This window comes from Xenopus laevis, chromosome 1S (assembly GCF_017654675.1).
Source record: "Xenopus laevis strain J_2021 chromosome 1S, Xenopus_laevis_v10.1, whole genome shotgun sequence".
NCBI classification, from domain to species: Eukaryota; Metazoa; Chordata; class Amphibia; order Anura; family Pipidae; genus Xenopus; species Xenopus laevis.
This window is the reverse complement of record NC_054372.1, coordinates 13,740,343-13,759,670: the sequence shown is the minus strand read 5'-3', so window position 1 is coordinate 13,759,670 and position 19,328 is coordinate 13,740,343. Positions and strand designations below refer to the sequence as shown.

At 40.5% G+C, this 19,328-nt stretch overlaps 1 protein-coding gene across 1 annotated transcript in view; it reads right to left on the bottom strand.

Annotated features, from left to right (window-relative positions):
* The window catches only part of grk4.S (G protein-coupled receptor kinase 4 S homeolog), a 168,576-nt gene that overhangs the window by 1,120 nt on the left and 148,128 nt on the right, over positions 1–19,328 (bottom strand). The window contains 9 exon segments of the mRNA NM_001094463.1: positions 1,712–1,843; positions 5,871–6,008; positions 6,980–7,117; positions 7,811–8,019; positions 9,253–9,342; positions 10,938–10,975; positions 12,338–12,528; positions 15,840–15,980; positions 16,075–16,138. Of these exon segments, the coding sequence (NP_001087932.1) occupies positions 1,712–1,843; positions 5,871–6,008; positions 6,980–7,117; positions 7,811–8,019; positions 9,253–9,342; positions 10,938–10,975; positions 12,338–12,528; positions 15,840–15,980; positions 16,075–16,138 (1,141 nt within the window).

Genomic DNA, 19,328 nt, shown 5'->3' with positions numbered 1-19,328 from the left:
GACCTCTTGTAGTTGACTATATATATATATATATATATATATATATATATATATATATTGAATAAAGTACCTCCTGTTGTAAAAAAAATAAGCACATCATAAGTCACAGAAGAGTTCCATAACCATATAAAACCATGACCTGCATAAAATGCTTTTATACACAGTAACATAGTAGGTTAGGTTGAAAAAAGACACACGTCCATCAAGTTCAACCTTTTTTTTTTTTTTTTTAATTAAAATAAAAATGGCCTTAATACAGGCCATGAAAAGCCGTGGTTACGTCTAATATCCACATATTTTCCAAGAAGGGGTACTTTATTTATTATAATACACAAGTTTTAGTGAGTCATGTGACAAAAATGAAATCATTAAGCTCTGTTTATAACTGATGACATCACTAAGAGCCGTTTATAAGGATATAATCTACAGGAAATTCATGGTTTTTGTGTATTATATATAAAATATAATGTATCAGGCACCTGCTTGCTGTGTACCACCCAGATTCATTAATACAGTCCTCCTTCGCCATACTTCATAATAAAACAGGATGGTTGGGGACTTTCTGTCCCTAGCTCTATGGTGGAGATCACCAATCAGTAGAATCAGCACTAGATCAATTTCAGCTGCACATGCTCATGGTTCGCAGTCTCCACCAGAGAGCTAGGAATATAAGTTAAGCAACAAGCTACGGTGGCCACTGATCACTCTGATGCAGTTTGAGTGGATGACACCAGAAGAACATTACAGCAAGTCAAGTGAAGGTGGCCATACATGGAAAGATCTGCTTGTTTGGCCAGGTTGACATACTGTATGAGCAGACCTTTGCCTGACTTGGCTTCCTATAATGCGGTTGATGTGATGGTTCACCCTTCAGACCAATAATGTGGAGCTCATATAGAATTCTCAGCCGACGTTCATGGATTGATATGGTTCACCGCTTTTGGAGGTCCATCCTGGTCTGATCAATATTGAACCCAAATCAGATTTTTTTTGGATAGGGATTATTGTAGGCACACACACACAAGAACTTTGACTTTTAATTTGGTCAACAGTGGCAAAGTCAGCTGGAAACATGAAACCATGATTGCACACCGTTACACATATACAGCGTCACACTGTCAAAGGCCCACCAGGAGTTTCACCACAGGGGCCCCTGACCCCCCAGGCCCTTGTTTGTACCTGTCCTGTAGTTGTGGCTGTGATCTGGGCCGTAGGGTGCGAGATCAAGGGGCAGTGCGGGCAGATGGGTCTGGATCATCAGGGCCCACCAGGTTTTCACCCGGTGTCTCGCCAGCCCAGTCCGACTTTGCACATACACAAGTAAACTAAGCAGTAAGACAGCCATGATGCTAATCTAGATGCCCACTACCCATATTCTGATGATTGTATCTGTTTGGGGGTCTTCTATATTATCAATACAAACAATGATATGAGTCTCTTATATGCTTATAAATGATAATTCCCAGAGTGCCTATGGCACCCAGTGGCCAACAGAAGAATCACAGAATGAAGGTCTCCCTTTCTAAAGTAAGAACAACCATGGAAGCTTTGTGTCTAACCTTTTCTACCAGCTATACTGCTTGGAAAGAGAGGATCCTATCCAGTTCCTAGCTCTAGAACCTCAGACTAGCTTACGACTCCTGACTAAGAACAACCCAGTCATTGTTCCTTAGCATTCTAGGTTTTCGGCACGGTAAAGAACAATTCTCACCCCTCTTCTGAAAAGTCGATGAAAGAAGCTTCTCTTTGGTTTTACGTTCGGTTTGCTGACATCCAAGTCCGGTGACAAACAGCCGTCCATCTCATAAACATTAATGTCCTTTAAGCACTCTGTTTCAATCATCTGCAGGGAGAATGGGAGGAGAAGCTCAGAAAAATGACACCATAAGAAAAATGGCTGTTGAGAATAGTGGCTTTTTACCCTAATAATAGCTGGCCATGCTGTATAATGGCTAGCTTACACACTAGCTATTGGGTCTGGAACCAAAAATAAGGACGTATTAAAAAATAGCACAAAGATTTCACAAGAAAAATTATTACAACATTATCACATGCCTAAAGCACTGGGGCGAAAAGTCTCGAAGTTCAACACTTATTAAGGTGGCCACAGACGTTAAAATTACGATCTTTCTTGGAAAAGATCTTTCCAAAATAGATTGTTTGTTTCAATACACACGTGTAGAGCTGAATCGTCAGATATACAGGTAGAAACAATAGAATTCTACCTGTATCTGACGATTCAGCACTAACAATGGCTGATGTTTGAGTGTCTTCAAAGGCTCCTGATCAGAATTCGAGTGGTGTGAAAAAATGTGAACGTCTAAAATTTGTACCAAATAGTTTTTTGAAGCGCGCCTATGGGGCCTCACTTGGCTCATCACTAATTTAACATCTTCAAATAGTTCAAGGGACCTCTGCCATTGACTTCTACATGAACTCGGCAGGTTATAGGTGGAGAATAGTTAAATTAGAACTGTTTCCAGGGTCAAGGTGTGATAAAATTGTGTCTCAAATTCAAATTAGTTTGCTTTTAAATCCGAATTTACAATTGGAACCTTAGTAAATCTGCACCTAAAGCTCCCCATAGACGCGACGATTGTTCTTGCCGAATGACCGATTTTAGCAAAGTCCGACCAATCCTTTGAAAATTATCGTGCGGTTTGTGGGATTCGAATGAATGACCATCTTACGATTTTTCAGCCGAAATCTGTCAGGAAATTAATTATTTTTTTGGGGCTCCCCTCCTTCCCCCTACATTTCCTGACTCATGGCAACTTACCTAGACAGTGGGCACATGTGTAGGGCAAAATAAAATTTTTATTTGCTGATTTGAAGGTTTTCTAGCCATTTGTAGTGCTGATACGTATTCCTCCATTGAAATTTGAATTTCGCGCCGTATGCAAATTAGCCTTCGCTAGCGTAACTTCGCTTTACATAGCGAATCAACGCTAGCGCAACTTCGCAACCTTACGCTACCCTGAGTGCAACTTCGGATTTTAGTGAATTTGCGGAGCGCTGGCGAAACTACGCCTGGCGAAACTACGAATGTTAGTGAATTTGCCTATATGTGTATCCCTTACTATCTTGGAAATAAATAATTAATTTAGAATAGCATTCTCATTAATTATGCATTCACTTGGCCTTAATTTTTTCTTTTTTTTCTGTACTGGAAAAGATATTTATGTTATTCTCTGTCAATATATCTATTTTTGAAAAATAAAAGAGATTAAAAAAAAAAAAAAGTTTTTGAATTATTCGCCTTCTCCTGCCGCTTTCCAGCTTTTTAAATTGGGGTTACTGACCCCCATCTAAACAAAAAATGCTCTGTAAGGCTACACATTTATTGTTACTTTTTATTACTCCTCTTTCTATTCAGATCCTCTCCTATTCGTATTAAGGTCTCTTATTCCAATCAATGCATGGTTGCTAGGGGAATTAGGGCCCTCGTTAAACTGTGGAATAAAAAGCTAAACAACTCAAAAACTATAAATAATAAAAAAATCAAAACCGATTGCAAATTGGCTCAGAATATCCCTCTCATGCTAAAAGTTAATTTAAAGGTGAACAAACCCTGTAACAATATCGTTACCCTACTGTCACTGTAAGATGAGTGAAATGAGCGCAACACAAACAGATTTTATAACTGAATAAAATATCTGTGTTTATGATACAGTGAGCTTGCACTTAGGTCTGTTTAGCTACAATACTGATAAATTAAAGGTCGCCATACCCCTTAAGATCCACTCGTTAGTTGAGGTCGCCAAACGAGTGGATCTTTCCCCAGATATGCCCACCAAAGGCAGGGACAATATTGGGAAAAACTCACAGTTCGGTCCTAGGGCCAAACAGTTGGATTATAATGATGGGAATAGGCGCAGACAAGACGATAACTGCATCAACTAGTCAAATCGGTCCTCGATTGCAGGGGACAATCAAACCTGCCCCATCACACTTCCACACTTTTAAAAGGGTTTGTTTATATCCCGCAGAGGGCCCCAAATCAGCCTTCACCAATTTAGCTCCAATTGTATCTGCCCTTGTGTATGACATAACCGGTAAAGATTTAAAGATGTCCTTACCCGGGAGATTATTTGCTAAATTGGTGAAGGCTGATTTGGGGCCCTCTGCGGGATATAAACAAACCTTTTTAAAAACACAAAAAAATTGAATTTTTCCATGCTGTGGATGTAACCATTGCAGTAGTGTTTTAAAAGGTGAATGGATATATTACCCATTAAAGGGTACCCGCATCCGAATTAAAGGCTTCTATACATGTGCTTCTACTCATGTAGAATATAGTTTAAAATGCCCCTGTGGAAAAATCTATGTGGGAAAAACTATACGCTGCATAAGAGATAGACTAACAGAACATAAGTCAGCTATTAGAAATAAACTTAATCAGCCAGTAGCTAAACATTTTAATGAAAATGGCCACACAATTAGTCAATTGCGCATTCAAATTTTGGATTTAGTATCAAGGAGGAGACGCGGGGGAGATCGTGACAAGGAATTGTTACGTAAAGAAGCCCACTGGATAAAAAGATTGGGAACTACAGGTATGTCTCCACATGGCTTAAACCATGAGTATGATCTGAGTCCATTTTTATTTAAATAATATTTTTTAAATGTAACATTTTATGTTTTACAGGTTTCATTCAAACTTGTTGCTCTGTCTGCCCAGGAGTGGGCTATTACCTTGATGGGAGAATCCCGTAAGACAGATAAGTCAATCTTTTGCATTGTATACACCATTTATGCAAGAAATGTAGAGAAAAGGTCTATGATTGATACATTTGTATTCAAATATGATGTTTGGAATGAAACACTGTTATATGTTTTATACTATGTAATAATATGGGCTAACACTGGGTGGCGCTATACCTCAGGCTATTTAAGGCCATGTGGTTGTGGATTTTTTTTCATAAAGAGTGGAGTGCCACTCGAAACGTTGCACTATGTTGCTATACTGCTATGCAAAGCTCTGCAAATAATAAAGGCGGTTTTAATGAAAACTGAAGTGCTGTCGATGGATATACCTCATCAATATGTGGCCAATATTTGCCTGGATATCTGTCGAGGAGGCCCCATACACGGGTAGACAAGATGTCGAATCGGTCTAAGGACCCGCAGTTTAAATCTGCCTGTGTATGGCCACCTTAAAGCGATACTGACACGTTCCTATAAAAATCATAGGAATGTTTCAGTATCAAGTAAATGCCGGACCCGAAACCTGCATTAACCCGACCCTCCGACACTGCTAAATGATCTTCGGTACTGTTTCAGTGACGATGGGCTGGGGGCAGCTCGATCCTTCCCTAGGCTGATTAATAAGAATTAGAACAGGAATTCAGCCTATGGAAGGAAACGTTCCTATGATTTTTATAGGAATGTGTCCGTATCGCTTTAAGAGTTTTTAAAGGAACAGTAACACCAAAAAATTAAAGCATTTTAAAGTAATGAAAATTTCATGTAGTGTTACTCTGAATTGGTAAGACTGGTGTGTTTGCTTCAGAAACACTACTATAGTTCATATAAACAAGCTGCTGTGTAGCAAGGGCGGAAATTGAAAAAAAGCTACATGGCTTAGGTTAAATAGTGGATAATAGATAACTTCCTTTATGTTCTATAGAGCTTATTGCTATCTGCTGTGTAACCTGAGCCCTTTGAATGGCTGACCCTTTTGCTACGCAGCAGCTTATTTATATAAATAATAGTAGTGTTTCTGAAGCAAATAGATCAGTTTTACCAGTGCAGGGCAACACTGAATTATATTTCTATTATTTTAAAACACATTGTTTATGTTACTGTTCCTTTAACTGAGAGAGAGTCACAGTGGGGATAGCAGAATTATCAGAATGGATTTGCAGTACCTCCTCCTGCCAGGGGATGGAGACACTTCCAGTCACAAACTTGGAATAGAAATCATCATCTGTGGTATCCAGGTTCACCCCTTTCACCGTGGAAAACTGCTCAATGTCCAGAACATCCTTGCAATAAACAGCGCGTGGCTGGGGAGAAAGGAGATAGGAAAAGCATTCCTTACTAAAAAATAAAAAACAACATTATTATTAGCGGCCACTTACACTGTGCTCTGACCTACATATAATCTGTAACCAAAACATTATTCACAGAAGACAATCTACCCACTAGTGCAGATTATATAGATATAAAAAGCAAGGCCAGCAGACAACTCCTTACATCTATTTAAAGTGGACCTGTCACCCAGACACAAAAATCTGTACAATAAAAGTCCTTTTCAAATTAAACATGAAATCCAATTTCTATTTTGTATTAAAGCATTCATAGCTGTTGTAATCTCATTTAAAAATCTCAGCTGTCAATCAAATATTGTCTGCCCTTCCTCTATGCCCTGGGCGTAGAGGCGGGGCAGACAATTACTTTCACTTTCCATTCAGCACTTCCTAGATGTCACTGCTCTCCACACATTCCCCTGTTCTGTTAACCATTTAATTGTGTAGCCAGTGCATGGGGATGGACATCAGGTCCCCCATTCTGGTGCACAAACAAGATTCTGAGATGACACAAGGCTTGTCTTAATAACAGTGTCCACAAAATGGCTGCTGCCTGCTTGCTATATGTATGAATTCCAAGACTGAAGGAAACCAGATTTAAATAATTTATACAGTGTAATTAAGGTTTTTTTTTTTGCTTGACTAATGTGATAAAATAGGATTTTGAATAATTTTTTTGGGTGATGGGTCCCCTTTAAGATGTGGAATAATCCTAATTGTTTTATATCAAGAAAATGTGTTTTTCTTATAATAGACAAGTAAGGGCAGAGACACTTGGGTCAAATCTCCCGGCAACAAATCGCCCGGCAACAAATCTCCTCTTCTTCGGGGCGACTAATCTCCCCGAACTGCCTTCCCGCTGGCTAGAATGTAAATCGCCGGTGGGATGGCACTCGGAACGCTTCGTTTTCCTCATGAGGTTGAATCCGAATGGTACATGCGCTTACATCGGGTACAAAGGGTGGCTCCAGTATGTTTGCTTCCAGCCGCTTGAAGTTGATGCTCTTGAATATAGGGTGCTGTTTCACATCACTTGCCCCATTGCCTGTGCAGCCCAGCCTCTGCTTGGGGTCTTTGGAAAGTAACTGAAGTAGATAGAAAAGAAAAAAACAACCGTTTAGCTGACAACATAGTCAATGCTATAGCAGTGCAAATGGAAACACTGGGCCATGCATGAGAATAAAGGGAATACTGGATCTTACCAAAGTCTTGTGAAACTATAGTGGTCATTTCCCAATGCAGCCACAAGTGCAAAGTGCTAAAATTGACGCATATAATTCAATTTATAAAAGGAACTTGCAGATAAACAACCTTCTTGTGCTTCTGTATAGTTTCACAATGCTGGGGAACCCTGGGGCTACCACCACCCTGAACATGGCGGACATGTCATGGCTCTCACACTCAGGGGCGTAACTATAGAGGAAGCAGACCCTGTGGCTGCAGGGGGGCCCAGGAGGTATAGGGGCTCCATGAGATCCTAATTCATATGCAATTTAAATAAATATTGTTAAAAACTGGTCAATCTGGGGGCCTAAAAAATAATCTGCTGTAGGGTCCAGTAATATGTAGTTATGCTACTGATCACACCACTGTGGAATGAATAGGCACAGCAAAAGACTCACACAAAAAATTTAGCTTTAACGCCACAGCAGTTCTTTTACCAGCCTCCAAATCTGACTTTTGTGTGAATTCAACATCAAAGAACAAAGGTTGCGTTTATGTAGAATTCATAAAATGTCACTTTAGAACTTTAAATGCAAACCTCCTTCTTCACCCACCATCCTGCATATCGACTTGGCATCCTCGGAGAATTTCTCCGAATATTCTTCCTCGTCCTCTCTGACTCGCCGGTCCACCTCGTCCCGCTTTACTTTCTCTTTCCGCTTCCTGAAGGGTGACTGGCCCTGGATCATTTCATATATTAAACAGCCGAGCCCCCACCAGTCTGGGCTGAACGCGTAGCTTTCGTTGTTGATTACTTCCGGGGCTAGGGAAAGAGGGAATATGGGGAGATATCAATGCTGCTTTTATTTGCTCCCTGATAAACCCTAGAGCCTACAGAATGTGAGGCCACGTAGATACTGTATCTAACTATACACATGTGACCGATCACCGCCAATGAGTGACAGTTCTCCTTGAGCACAAATGGACACTCTGGAACTACAATAAACAGAACCACCCAGAACTTTTTCTGAGATTTCTACACCACGCATGGGACCTCCCAGAACTGCGGCAGAGGATCACCAGAGATAACGAAGAAAAAGAGCAGCATGTGATTTTAACTTTTCTTCTCTTGTAAAGGATAAGAAAAGCTTTAAAGTAAGTGAATGTAAACAATATGAGAGTGCTGATCTAAGCACTTTTGCAATTTTATTTATTTATTTTTTTTTTTTTAGAGTCCAAGATATTATGGGATACAGGTACTATTAACATGAATAATCTTTGTTACAATATTGCCACCTGCTGGTTCGTTTCTGACCATAATCCAGTCGAGGAAGTTGTCCGAAGAAAGAAACAGGGGTGGTCTGATGTTCTTCTGGTTAGGAAAGTGTCAGTTGGCGCTCCCGTCTCCGGCGTCACGTGCCCAGCGCAAATTTGAAAATAAAAGGACTTCCAGGTCACGGGTTCAATGCCCGATTATAGCAATTGCTTGCTTGTGTTCCTGGGTGTTCCTAAATTGATTATTAGTATTTTCTGGGATTTTTGCCCCTGCCTGAACCTTCTGACTTTGATCCTTGCTGCCTGCCTACTGAACTTCTGCCTGAAATCTGACGACGATTACTCTTGATCCCTCTGGTTACCGCAAACTTGAACTTTGTCCTCAAGCTTCCTCCTTGGTCTGGACTTCTCTGCGCTTGGAGCTGTCAGGCCCCTGACAAAAATATGGGAAACTTTAGACCAGCCCTCTTTCTTTCTTCTGACAACTTCCTCAACTACTTTATTGTCAGAAACTGACCAGGTGGTCCTGCATCGGGATGGTTACCTGTGGGTACCCACGGAATACCCGCAAAGTAGTCTGGTTTCGGGCAAAAAGTCCCTGATTCCTTGGCCATGTGGGCAGACCACAGGTAACCCGGCTAAATACCCAAGAAAGGCGCTGGTCTGATTCCTGGATTCGGTGCATCCCTAGTTACTACAACAGTAACAAGTATGATATTCTTAAAATCAGCCCATTAGAATACTTCAAGATAGAAAAGAGAAAAGAAGTGAGGACACATACCCATATATCCCACAGTCCCAACACGCCCACGAATTGTTTCCCCTTCTGGAATCTGCACGGCTAGTCCCAGATCTGAAATCCTGATATGTCCTGTTAGGAAATCAGCAATACAACATGCTCATGAGATAATTCAAAAATTGCAGTCACCCTTGTGCGTCGGGGAGAAGGAAATTCACAACTATAGATACGATATAATAAAAGGGTAACTCTACCTAAAAAGTAATTTGTGGTATATACAGACTCCAGGAACTACTCACAGCACTATCACAACAAAATCAACATTTAACCTCTCACTCCTTTCTCTCTACAACCTGAAATTGGTTTCTGGGGACGGCAGTTAGTGGGATGCTCCGGGTATGAAGAAGAAGGAAGAACTAACGCTCTGTTAACCCTGTTCAGAGCGCTCTAAGCTATTTTGTCATGTATATTATTATTTTGAATAATGTTCAAGATATTAGCCATTTTGTAAGCGTTGATAAAATACAGCGGTACCTCAATTTTAAGTTTTCCCTCATTTTACATTGTTGTTTCATGGTCCCACCTATATATTTCATAATAATACATTTCCCTGATTTGACATTTTCCTGTATTTTACACCATTTTTTCTGGTCCGCTGAAAAACGTAAAATAGGGGTTCTACTGTGATTTGAAAAAGCGCCACCTGCTGGTATCCATGTCTGATTCACTACAAATCGACTGGCTGAAAATAAAATGTCTTGTGATGTTGCTCTGCTTAGAAATGTCAGGTGACTCTTTTCTGCACAAAGTTTGGGCTAAAGGGCGAATTTTCGCCTCAGAAGACTCCCCCACACATCATGCCATTTCGTCAGACGTTAATTCGCAGCGCATACGCCTATTCATCAAACTGCAAAATTACGTCTCGGCAGAAGAAATTCGCCAGTGAAAATTTGTCAACCCAAGTATTTCTAAGCGAACTTTCGCTAGCGTTCATTTCTGCCTAGCGAAACTTCGTTAACACATTTACGCTTAGGTCAGTTTGAATAGGGCGGGTACATATAGGTCCTATCTATGTCTTTATTAGAGATGTTGGTGCAAATGCTTGAAGTGGCCACTTATTATTACACATGTCCAAGGAAGCAAAATAAAGACAAAAGAGATCCACTAATGTCCTAGACATGAGCCCACTCTTAAAGAAATGTGGCATGAGCTTTAAATGGTTAAAAACATTTATTAAAAAAATATATATTTAACCGTTACAACTTTTAAAACATAATCCCACTTTAAAATATGAAAATACGCCAGTGTTTTCTATTTTTTTTATGACTTTCCGGCATACAGGATATGATGTCACTGACATAAGATTGAGGCGGATGTAGTTTCATCTTATCTGTTCCCCAGGTCTAAGGAAACTCTGGCGAAAGGGGTAACGTAATGGGAAATTCTCACTTTAGTGAATTTGTGGAGTAACGATCGTAGCCTGAGCGAAAATTCACCTGGCGAAACCTCATTGGAGCTGAGCTCTTTCACTAGCGAATTGTCCTCTACGCCTGTTAATAAATTGGCAATGTCTAAGCGTATTGGATTTCTGCCGAATTTTCGCTAGTGACGGCCACTTTACCCTTTAGTAAATCTGCCCCTTTGTTTTCTGAGCAGAGCAACATCACAAGATATAATAAATTTGTTTTGTTGATTTACGTCTCCTTCAACAGTTTGCAAACACTTACCGCGGTCGTCCAGCAGGATATTTTCAGGCTTTAAGTCTCTAAAATGAAATTAAAAAATCAGAATGAAACTTTAGGGAGAAACAATAGTCACAAGGTTCAAGTTCTTTGTCCCTATGGATCAACATCTTCACTTCTAAACCCAGAAAATCAGTTGAATTTTTTTTTTTAACTATTAAATACAATTGCACAGTTTCATAGGCATCTACAGGTGACTCCACGGGACCATTCTCCATATTATGCAAAAAACAGTTACTTTAGGTGAACTTTCCCTTTAATTGTCTGGACAATTGAATTCAATAATTTTTTTTTTTTTGTTTGTAGATAATAGGATTTGAAAATAGGTCGCAAATTCAGACTAGTACATGGCCAAATCTGCCGTAGAGGATTCAGTACCAAAGCGAAATCAAAACAAAGGATGGATTCAGTGTGCCCCTGCTTAGTGGTACAGGTATGGGATCCGTTAACTAGAAATCCGTTATCCAGAAAACATTGACTCCATTTTATCCAAATCTAAATTTTTTAAATTTTTTTTTCTTTTTCGCTGTAATAATAAAACAGTAACTTGTACTTGATCCCAACTAAGATATAATTAATCATTAATGGAAGCAAAACCAGCCTATTGGGTTTATTTAATGTTTACATGTATATGATTTTCTAGTAGACACTGCAAATAATTCACTCTACAATATAAAATTTCATTCCTGAACCAGCAAGTGTATTTTTTTAGTTGTAATATTGGTGTGTAGGTGCATCTCAGGTCATTTTGCCTGGTCATGTGCTTTCAGAAAGAGCCAGCACTTTAGGATGGAACTGCTTTCTGGCAGGCTGTTGTTTCTCCTACTCAATGTAACTGAATGTGTCTCAGTGGGACCTGGATTTTACTATTGAGTGTTGTTCTTAGATCTACCAGGCAGCTGTTATCTTGTGTTAAGGAGCTGCTATCTGGTTACCTTCCCATTGTTCTGTTGTCAGGCTGCTGGAAGGGGGGGTGATATCACTCCAACTTGCAGTACAGCAGTAAAGAGTGACTGACGTTTATCAGAGCACAAGCCACATGACTGGGGTCACCTGGAAAACTAACAATATATCTAGCCCCATGTCAGATTTAGAAAATAAAATAGATTTCAGTGCACAATTCTGCTGGAGCAGCACTATTAACTGATGCGTTTTGAAACAAAAACATGTTTTCCCATGACAGTATCCCTTAACGGAAAGATCCATTATCTGGAAAGCCCCAGGTCCCGTGCATTCTGGATAACAGGTCCCCGTACCTGTACTAGTATTTTGCAGCAGGAGTGCCCCCTATTGGCAGAACAGTAGAAATCACACACTGCATGGAAAATGACAATCTCCATGATAAAGGGGGTGTGAGGTTGAAGTGGTTGAACTGTATCTCTCACCTGTAAACAATTCTTTCCCTTTGCAGGTCTTCCAGCCCACAGCACAGCTCTGCAGCATAGAACACCGCCCTCTGCTCGTCGAAGCCCGGGTTGCCCATATTGTATATGTGAAACTTCAAATCCCCTCCGTTCATAATGGTTAATACTAAGCAAAGGGCGTCCTTTGTTTCATACGTGTACCCTAAACTCACCTGAAAGATCAGAGAGGTTTGTGTCATTACCCATAACACACACAACACATTCTTTTCAAATGATTATATTTATCTGAATTTAAAGACATACCAAGTACAGACAGAAAAAGTAGCTGAAAGCAAACAGAACTAAGAAATGATGGAGCAGACTCATGTTTGTAATGGTCCCATTATTGAGTGCTTCCAGCAGATGGCAGCAGAAGTCTAAAGCTAAGTATCCATCAGAATAAAAAAACTGGCGCCTACATACTGACCCCCCTTAAATAATATAAACGCATGCCATATAGTTGTCCGATTTAAATCCAGGCAACAATAGGGGTCACTGTTACCCCGGCTCATCTGCTGCACCACCAGTAATCACTGCGGGATGATCTCAGGTACATTAGCCGTAAAGGACAAGGAAAGTTAAACTAAAGAAGTAGCTAGAAATGTTGTATGTTATGTTTTGTGCTTCTGTACCAGCCCAAGGCAACCACAGCCCTTTAGCAGTAAAGATCTGTGTCTCCAAAGATGCCCCAGTAGCTCCCCATCTTCTTTTCTGCTGATTCACTGCACATGCTCTGTGCTGCTGTCACTTACTGAGCTGAGAGACCCAATCACAATATACAGTACACATAGAATAGAAATGTCGCAATATAAGGCTGATTAGTAATTAATACAGATAATTACTACATGGCAGCACAGAAACCAGTGCAATTAGCATCAGAATTTAATAATCAGCAAACCTGTAGCATCAGCTTATATTACAGCCAGGGAAGCTCATTTTCTGCTGAATAATTAGTGATGAGCCCTAAGCTTAGCTTCTCAACAGCCAATCAGAGCCCACTGAGCATGTGAGTGTCACAGACACTTTCCAAGATGGTGACCCCCTGTGACAAGTTTGAAGTCCTGGATCATTGCTGCTATTGACAAGCTGAAACTTTAGCCTCGTGCAATAAGTTCACTAGATAAAATATGGCATTTTTAGCCACATAAATTTTTAGAGTTTTGTTCTCCTTTAAAGAAACTGAAAAAAAATGTTCGCCATTTAATTCAAAGAGGCTCAAGATGTTCCAAATTGAATGCAGAAAGTGCAAGCTTTAGCAAAGACTCCAAAGACTACTTTCTACAAAGGCTCACAGGGTTTTAAATATATAATTCACTGAGCACAATTTAGAGCCACAAAACCAGAAATTCTGGTAATTATACATGAACACAGACTGAAGGAACAAAATGCAGTGGAGCTCTTGTGTAAAAAGTAGGATGCTGTATTACAGTACAGGGCACCTCTGGGGGACACTTCTGAGGAGTTTAGGTGAAGAGAGTCGAGATTAATGCTCCAATACTGTTATACCTGGTAATGTCCAGCATAGAGACTAGTGATTCCAAACCAGTGGCTCCTGAATAAAATGTTGCTCACCAAGCCTTTTAATGGTGCTCCCTGTGGCCTCAAAACAGGTGCTTATTTTTGAATTGTTGGCTTGGAACAAAGTTTTTGAGGCATAGACCACATGTACTGAGAAACAGAACCTCTTCTAGTCTGACAATCCACCCTTACTTGGCACCACAGGGATTTATTTTACATTATTGTGTTGCTCCCCAACTCTTTTTACATTTGATTGTGGCTCATGGGTAAAAAAGGTTGGGGATCCCTGGAATAGATGAATCAACTCCTTATGCAGGTCCATTGTTTCTATATAGGCACCCAAGGGCCAATTGAGTTCTCATTGAGCTCTGTTCATTGTCTTAGTTTTAAGGTGCTCTTTGCCTTGTGCAGCTACATTACCACCATCATTGGGGATCTTAGTGAAACACAAGGTTTGGTTTTGATAAATGTACATTTAGGCATTTGGGGTTTAAAAATGCAGGCTACTTGTATTCTTAATGGGAAAACTTGACTAAGAAGGATGAAGAAGGACCTACAGATGGAGAATACATGATCTAAACGTTTAGGTGGTGGTGGTTGACGATATCACTGAAACAAGTGGCAGTTGCAGCAGCTAGGCTGTAGGATGAACAAGATAAGAATGCTAAATGCTAGTACAGCCCAATCCCATCTGGAGAATGACCACTATTATGCACCAGAGAAAGTGTGCTACGTACAGAAAGAAAATGGGGGGTCTCAGTTTTGCTGGCAGTACATTGTATTGTTCAAAATGCTATTTATCAGTCTTACTTGCCCTTTAACATATGCGTTATCTGTTGCGTAGCACCGATTTACTAAATACCTCCTTTTTAGACCAACTGTAGCTTCTATTAGAGAAACATTTTCAGTGGATTATTTAATTTCTTCAATTGAGGCAACGCTCAAAAGAGCTTCACTTTGTGGTCAACTGGGTCATTTACCGACCATAAGTGGTGGGTTTCCTATTGTTTGTCTGGTTTCTGTGTTTCCTGGAATGAAATTCATTCTGCCTCTCAAGGGTATTACGGCAGATACTTCCCAAGAGCTGCCAAATAGATGGGATCTGCTCATCATCATTTATTTATTATTTACTATTATATCACAATGATACACCCATCATGTCTGACGTTTATTTACTTAACATATTACATCTGCTGAGTGTGCACTGTCTTGTCCTGTCCCTGCACTGTGCTGTCCTGTCTTGCAGGAGTTGCATATTTTTGCACTTGCACTTTTTGTCTGTTGTCCGGTACATCTATGTTGTGTGTAGCACCGTGGTCCTAGAGGAACGTTGTTTAGTTCCACTGTGTACTGTACAAACGTATATGGATGAAATGACAATAAACTCACCCTTGACTCTATCTATATAGTGCCCACAAGTTACGCAGTGTTTTACCATTGTTTGTAATGAACAGGGAAAGGGGTGAATAACAAAGAAGGGTTTACAGAGTACAATAGAAGTAGAGGGCCCTACACTTAGGAGTTTAAAACTAAAAGTCAGGGTACATAAGGATTTTAGAAACAAATGTATCTATTATGCAGTAATATCTGATTAATTAAGGTACATTGAATAAGCTTCCCTAAACTGGTGGGTCTGTATATTAAATGCATGAAACTGCATAAAATACTTGTTTTATTAACACGTCTGTGTGGAGAAATGGTCCTTAGAACCTACTCAACCTCAATACGGTTTGGATCCGCGGTGCACCTGAACCTCCTCCAATACTTGGTGAGTTAATACTTGAGACCTTTTTGTTTGGATATATAGGGGCACGAGATATAAGTAACAACAAGTCACTGGACCAAGATGAGGACAAAATGGAAGAGGGTGGGTCAGGATAGAGTGCAACTTTTTGTCATCCCAAACATCACCAGAAACAACCATCATTCAGCACAAAGTATATTCAGAATAAAAGGGGATACTTACTACAAATCGACTATTTACTTTTTCTAAAATTTGTTTCTCATTTAATGCCATGGATTCTCCTTTCCTCTTCTTTATCCTTTTCTTCTCTAGCTTCTTGCAAGCGTACATTTTCCCTGTTGCTCGGACTTGGCAAGCGCACACCTGGCGGAACAGAAAGAAGCAGAAGATGTAGTGGGGGGGAACCTCTTTTCCAATTAACGGGGAGAGGGGTTTTACATTGATACACTTAACTTACCTCCCCAAATCCTCCTTTCCCAAGCACTCTGTAATGCCGAAATGTATTCTTTGTCACTGGTTGTCTTTAAAAGAAAAACAAAACAGTAGATGACAGTTTGATCCAATTGTAGCTAAATTATTAATTAGCAGAGCAAGAGGCCAACTCCAAAAACAATAAAACCCTCCAACCCCTTGAAACCCCAACCACATGAAGTGCCGCTGTCTGCTCCCTTCACTTTTATTTGTTCATTGAAAGCAGCTCAGCAGGGTTAGGTGTTACCATGTCCAGCGCCATATTTATATATAGGCCCCCAAGGGCCTGTGCCTAGGGTGGCATGGTTTTTGGGGCGGCCCTTGGGGTGCCTATTTTTTTTAAACCCTCCCAAACCTCCGCCACGGAATTCCGTAGGAAATCCAGTGACGGAGCTGAGGGGTAGGGGGGTCGAGGAAGAATGCGGAAGTGATGTAATTTCGGCTGAATACGTTGAATGATGTCATCACGCATGGTGCGTGATGTCATCACGCATGGTGCGTGATGTCAGCACGCACAACATAGGGGCGTGTTTAGGTCCGATGCCTAGGGCGGCACTGGACCTAAATACAGCCCTAACCATGTCTGGTACTGTCACATAGCGCCGCCATCAGAGGGGCCAGTGGGTAAAGCTATACCGGGCCCAGGCCTGAAGGGGGGCCCGGCTGTGTTGCACTTTTTCTAAAGCTGGCCATAGATGTTGAGAGACCACGATTTTCTTGGAACGATCGTACGAATTTACCATCAACTAAAAAGACCAATTTGCCAGGAAAACAAAGGGCAGCTGCCTGCTTGGCCCTGCAAACATAGATAAATTGCACTGGGACCGACAAAGATTTTTTGACCTGGCCGATCAATTTCCTGACAGATGTCGGATGAAAAATCGTAAGATGTACGATCGTTCGAATCCCACTAACCGCACGATAATTTCGAAGGATTGGTCGGGCTTCCCTAAAATCGGTCGTTCAGCAAGAAGAATCGTCACGTCTATGGGGAGCTTAACAGCGCCAAAGTTCATGTGACCTGAAGTTGAAGTCCTGAAGCCATGAAAAGACCTGAAGCTACAACAGGAGCCGAAGGAATCCAAAGAAGCTGAAGAAGAACCTAAGGTAAGTTCCACTGAACACCAATTTTTTTTTTTATTTTAATCGAACCCCTGGCCACTATTGTTTTTTTTTAAATATTCTATGGGTCCCCTGACCACCATATTTAGGGTATATATAGGGTATACTCTTGTAGGGGGCCCTGACCACCAATGTTTTTTAAAACTTTTATATGGGACCCTGGTCACCAATTTCTTTTTTTAAATGATAAGGGAGCCCTGACCACCAATGGCTTTTTATAACTTGTCAATGATGGGGTTTGTTGTTTTTAGCGCAGGTGTCTGGGTGGACTTTTTACTGTGGTGTGGGGGCGGGCCAGGGGGCCCAGAAAAGTTTGCTGTACTGGCCCCCGTGCTTTCTGATGGCGGTCCTGGTGTCACATATGGTGGTCCCAGATCCCTAGCAGTGATTACCAATGAGAACCAGGCCTTCTAAAACCCAGAGCAAGTGGGAAGGTGGACCTGTGTGGTGATGCATTCTTTAAAAAGGGTTGGGGTTTCTTGTCTTTTAAAGATAAATTAAAGGCAACAAAAACATATCTAAATTGTTACATTTTCAACTTGCTGACTTGTCATGCATAGACTGTTGCTCAAGAAGTGAGGGCTTCAGACATAAATGTTGCATCTTAAGACTGATCATACAATACCATAACCTACTGTGAATGTATCTGCTGTATAAAGTTTGTTTGATTTTCTTTATGCATTTGGATACAGTACGCCCAAAACACTCTTCAGGAACCATTCTCTCACCAGTGATGACATCAATCTATTATTGGTTCTTACCAAATATGGGGAACCAGAAGGAACAATCTTACATATCCTGGGGCCTCTTCTCATGTATCAATCAACAAATATGACACGTAATGCAACAAAGGTTTTCAGGCCCGATCCTTTCATCCAAAAGAAAGTCAACAACTACCAGGCTCAAGTCCTTTATGAACAATGCCGCATTCCATAGGGTATGACCCACCACAAATAAAACATGAACTTAAAGGGATACTGTCATGGGAAAAAACATTTTTTTTCAAAATGCATCAGTTAATAGTGCTGCTCCAGCAGAATTCTGCACTGAAATTCATTTCTCAAAAGAGCAAACAGATTTTTTATATTAAATTTTGAAATCTGACATGGGGCTAGACATATAGTCAATTTCCCAGCTGCCCCAAGTCATGTGCTATGCTTCAATCCTCCATCTGTTGACCCAAAAATCACACTCTTCCTATCTGAACAGAGTGAGCCAAACCATTTTTTTTGGAAGACTAAACTGCACAGTTCTATATAAAGTTCTAATTCAATTATAATTATAATAATACACCAACGAAACTGGGTGCGAGTGGAATCTACCATGTTCTGTGTTGGGGTTGCGTCAGCTTCAGAGCAAGAGTTCAAAACACTGTTACGTCAGTGCAAATCTGTGGGATCTGTTGACTCAACCCACCGTGGGAACCCCTGTATCTACCGCTAGGACCTGGGTGGCAGTAGTTCACTGGCATCAGTTGGCACAGTTGCTCCCCATTCATCAGAAGAGACAAGATGGACGCATTGACATTCATGTGGAAGTACCTTAATAAACTAAGTCAATATCTGCCCTCCATTGTGCCAATTCATAGAACATGTTTTCATTTTTGATCCTTTAAATCAGGGGTCCCCAACCTTTTTTTACCTGTGAGACGCCCTCAAATGTAAGAACTGTTGGAGATCCACACAAGAAAGAAACAATTCCTTGAGGATGCCAAATAAAGGCTGAGATACATTAAGAGGCACATTTATCAAGGGTTGAATTTTGAATTCATGCAAGTTTTTTAAAACTCCCACAAACTCGAAATTCAACTAATCGAAATGTATTAATAAAATTGAATTTTCTCAGCTCGGACGAATTGAATCGACCCGAAAACTCAAATCAAATTTGATTCGAATTATAAAAACTCTAATTCTAGTTTTTCTCTCCAAAAAAAACTCTAATATCAGGAAGGCTGAGACGTCAATAAATTGATCCCTGGACCTCTCCCATTAACTTATACAGCAATTTCGCAAGTTTAAGGTGGTGAATAGTCAAATTCGAGTTCTTACAGGGCCAGAGTATGATAAATCTTGAAATTTAAATTAAAACACAAATCGAGTTTGCATTATTCACAATTTG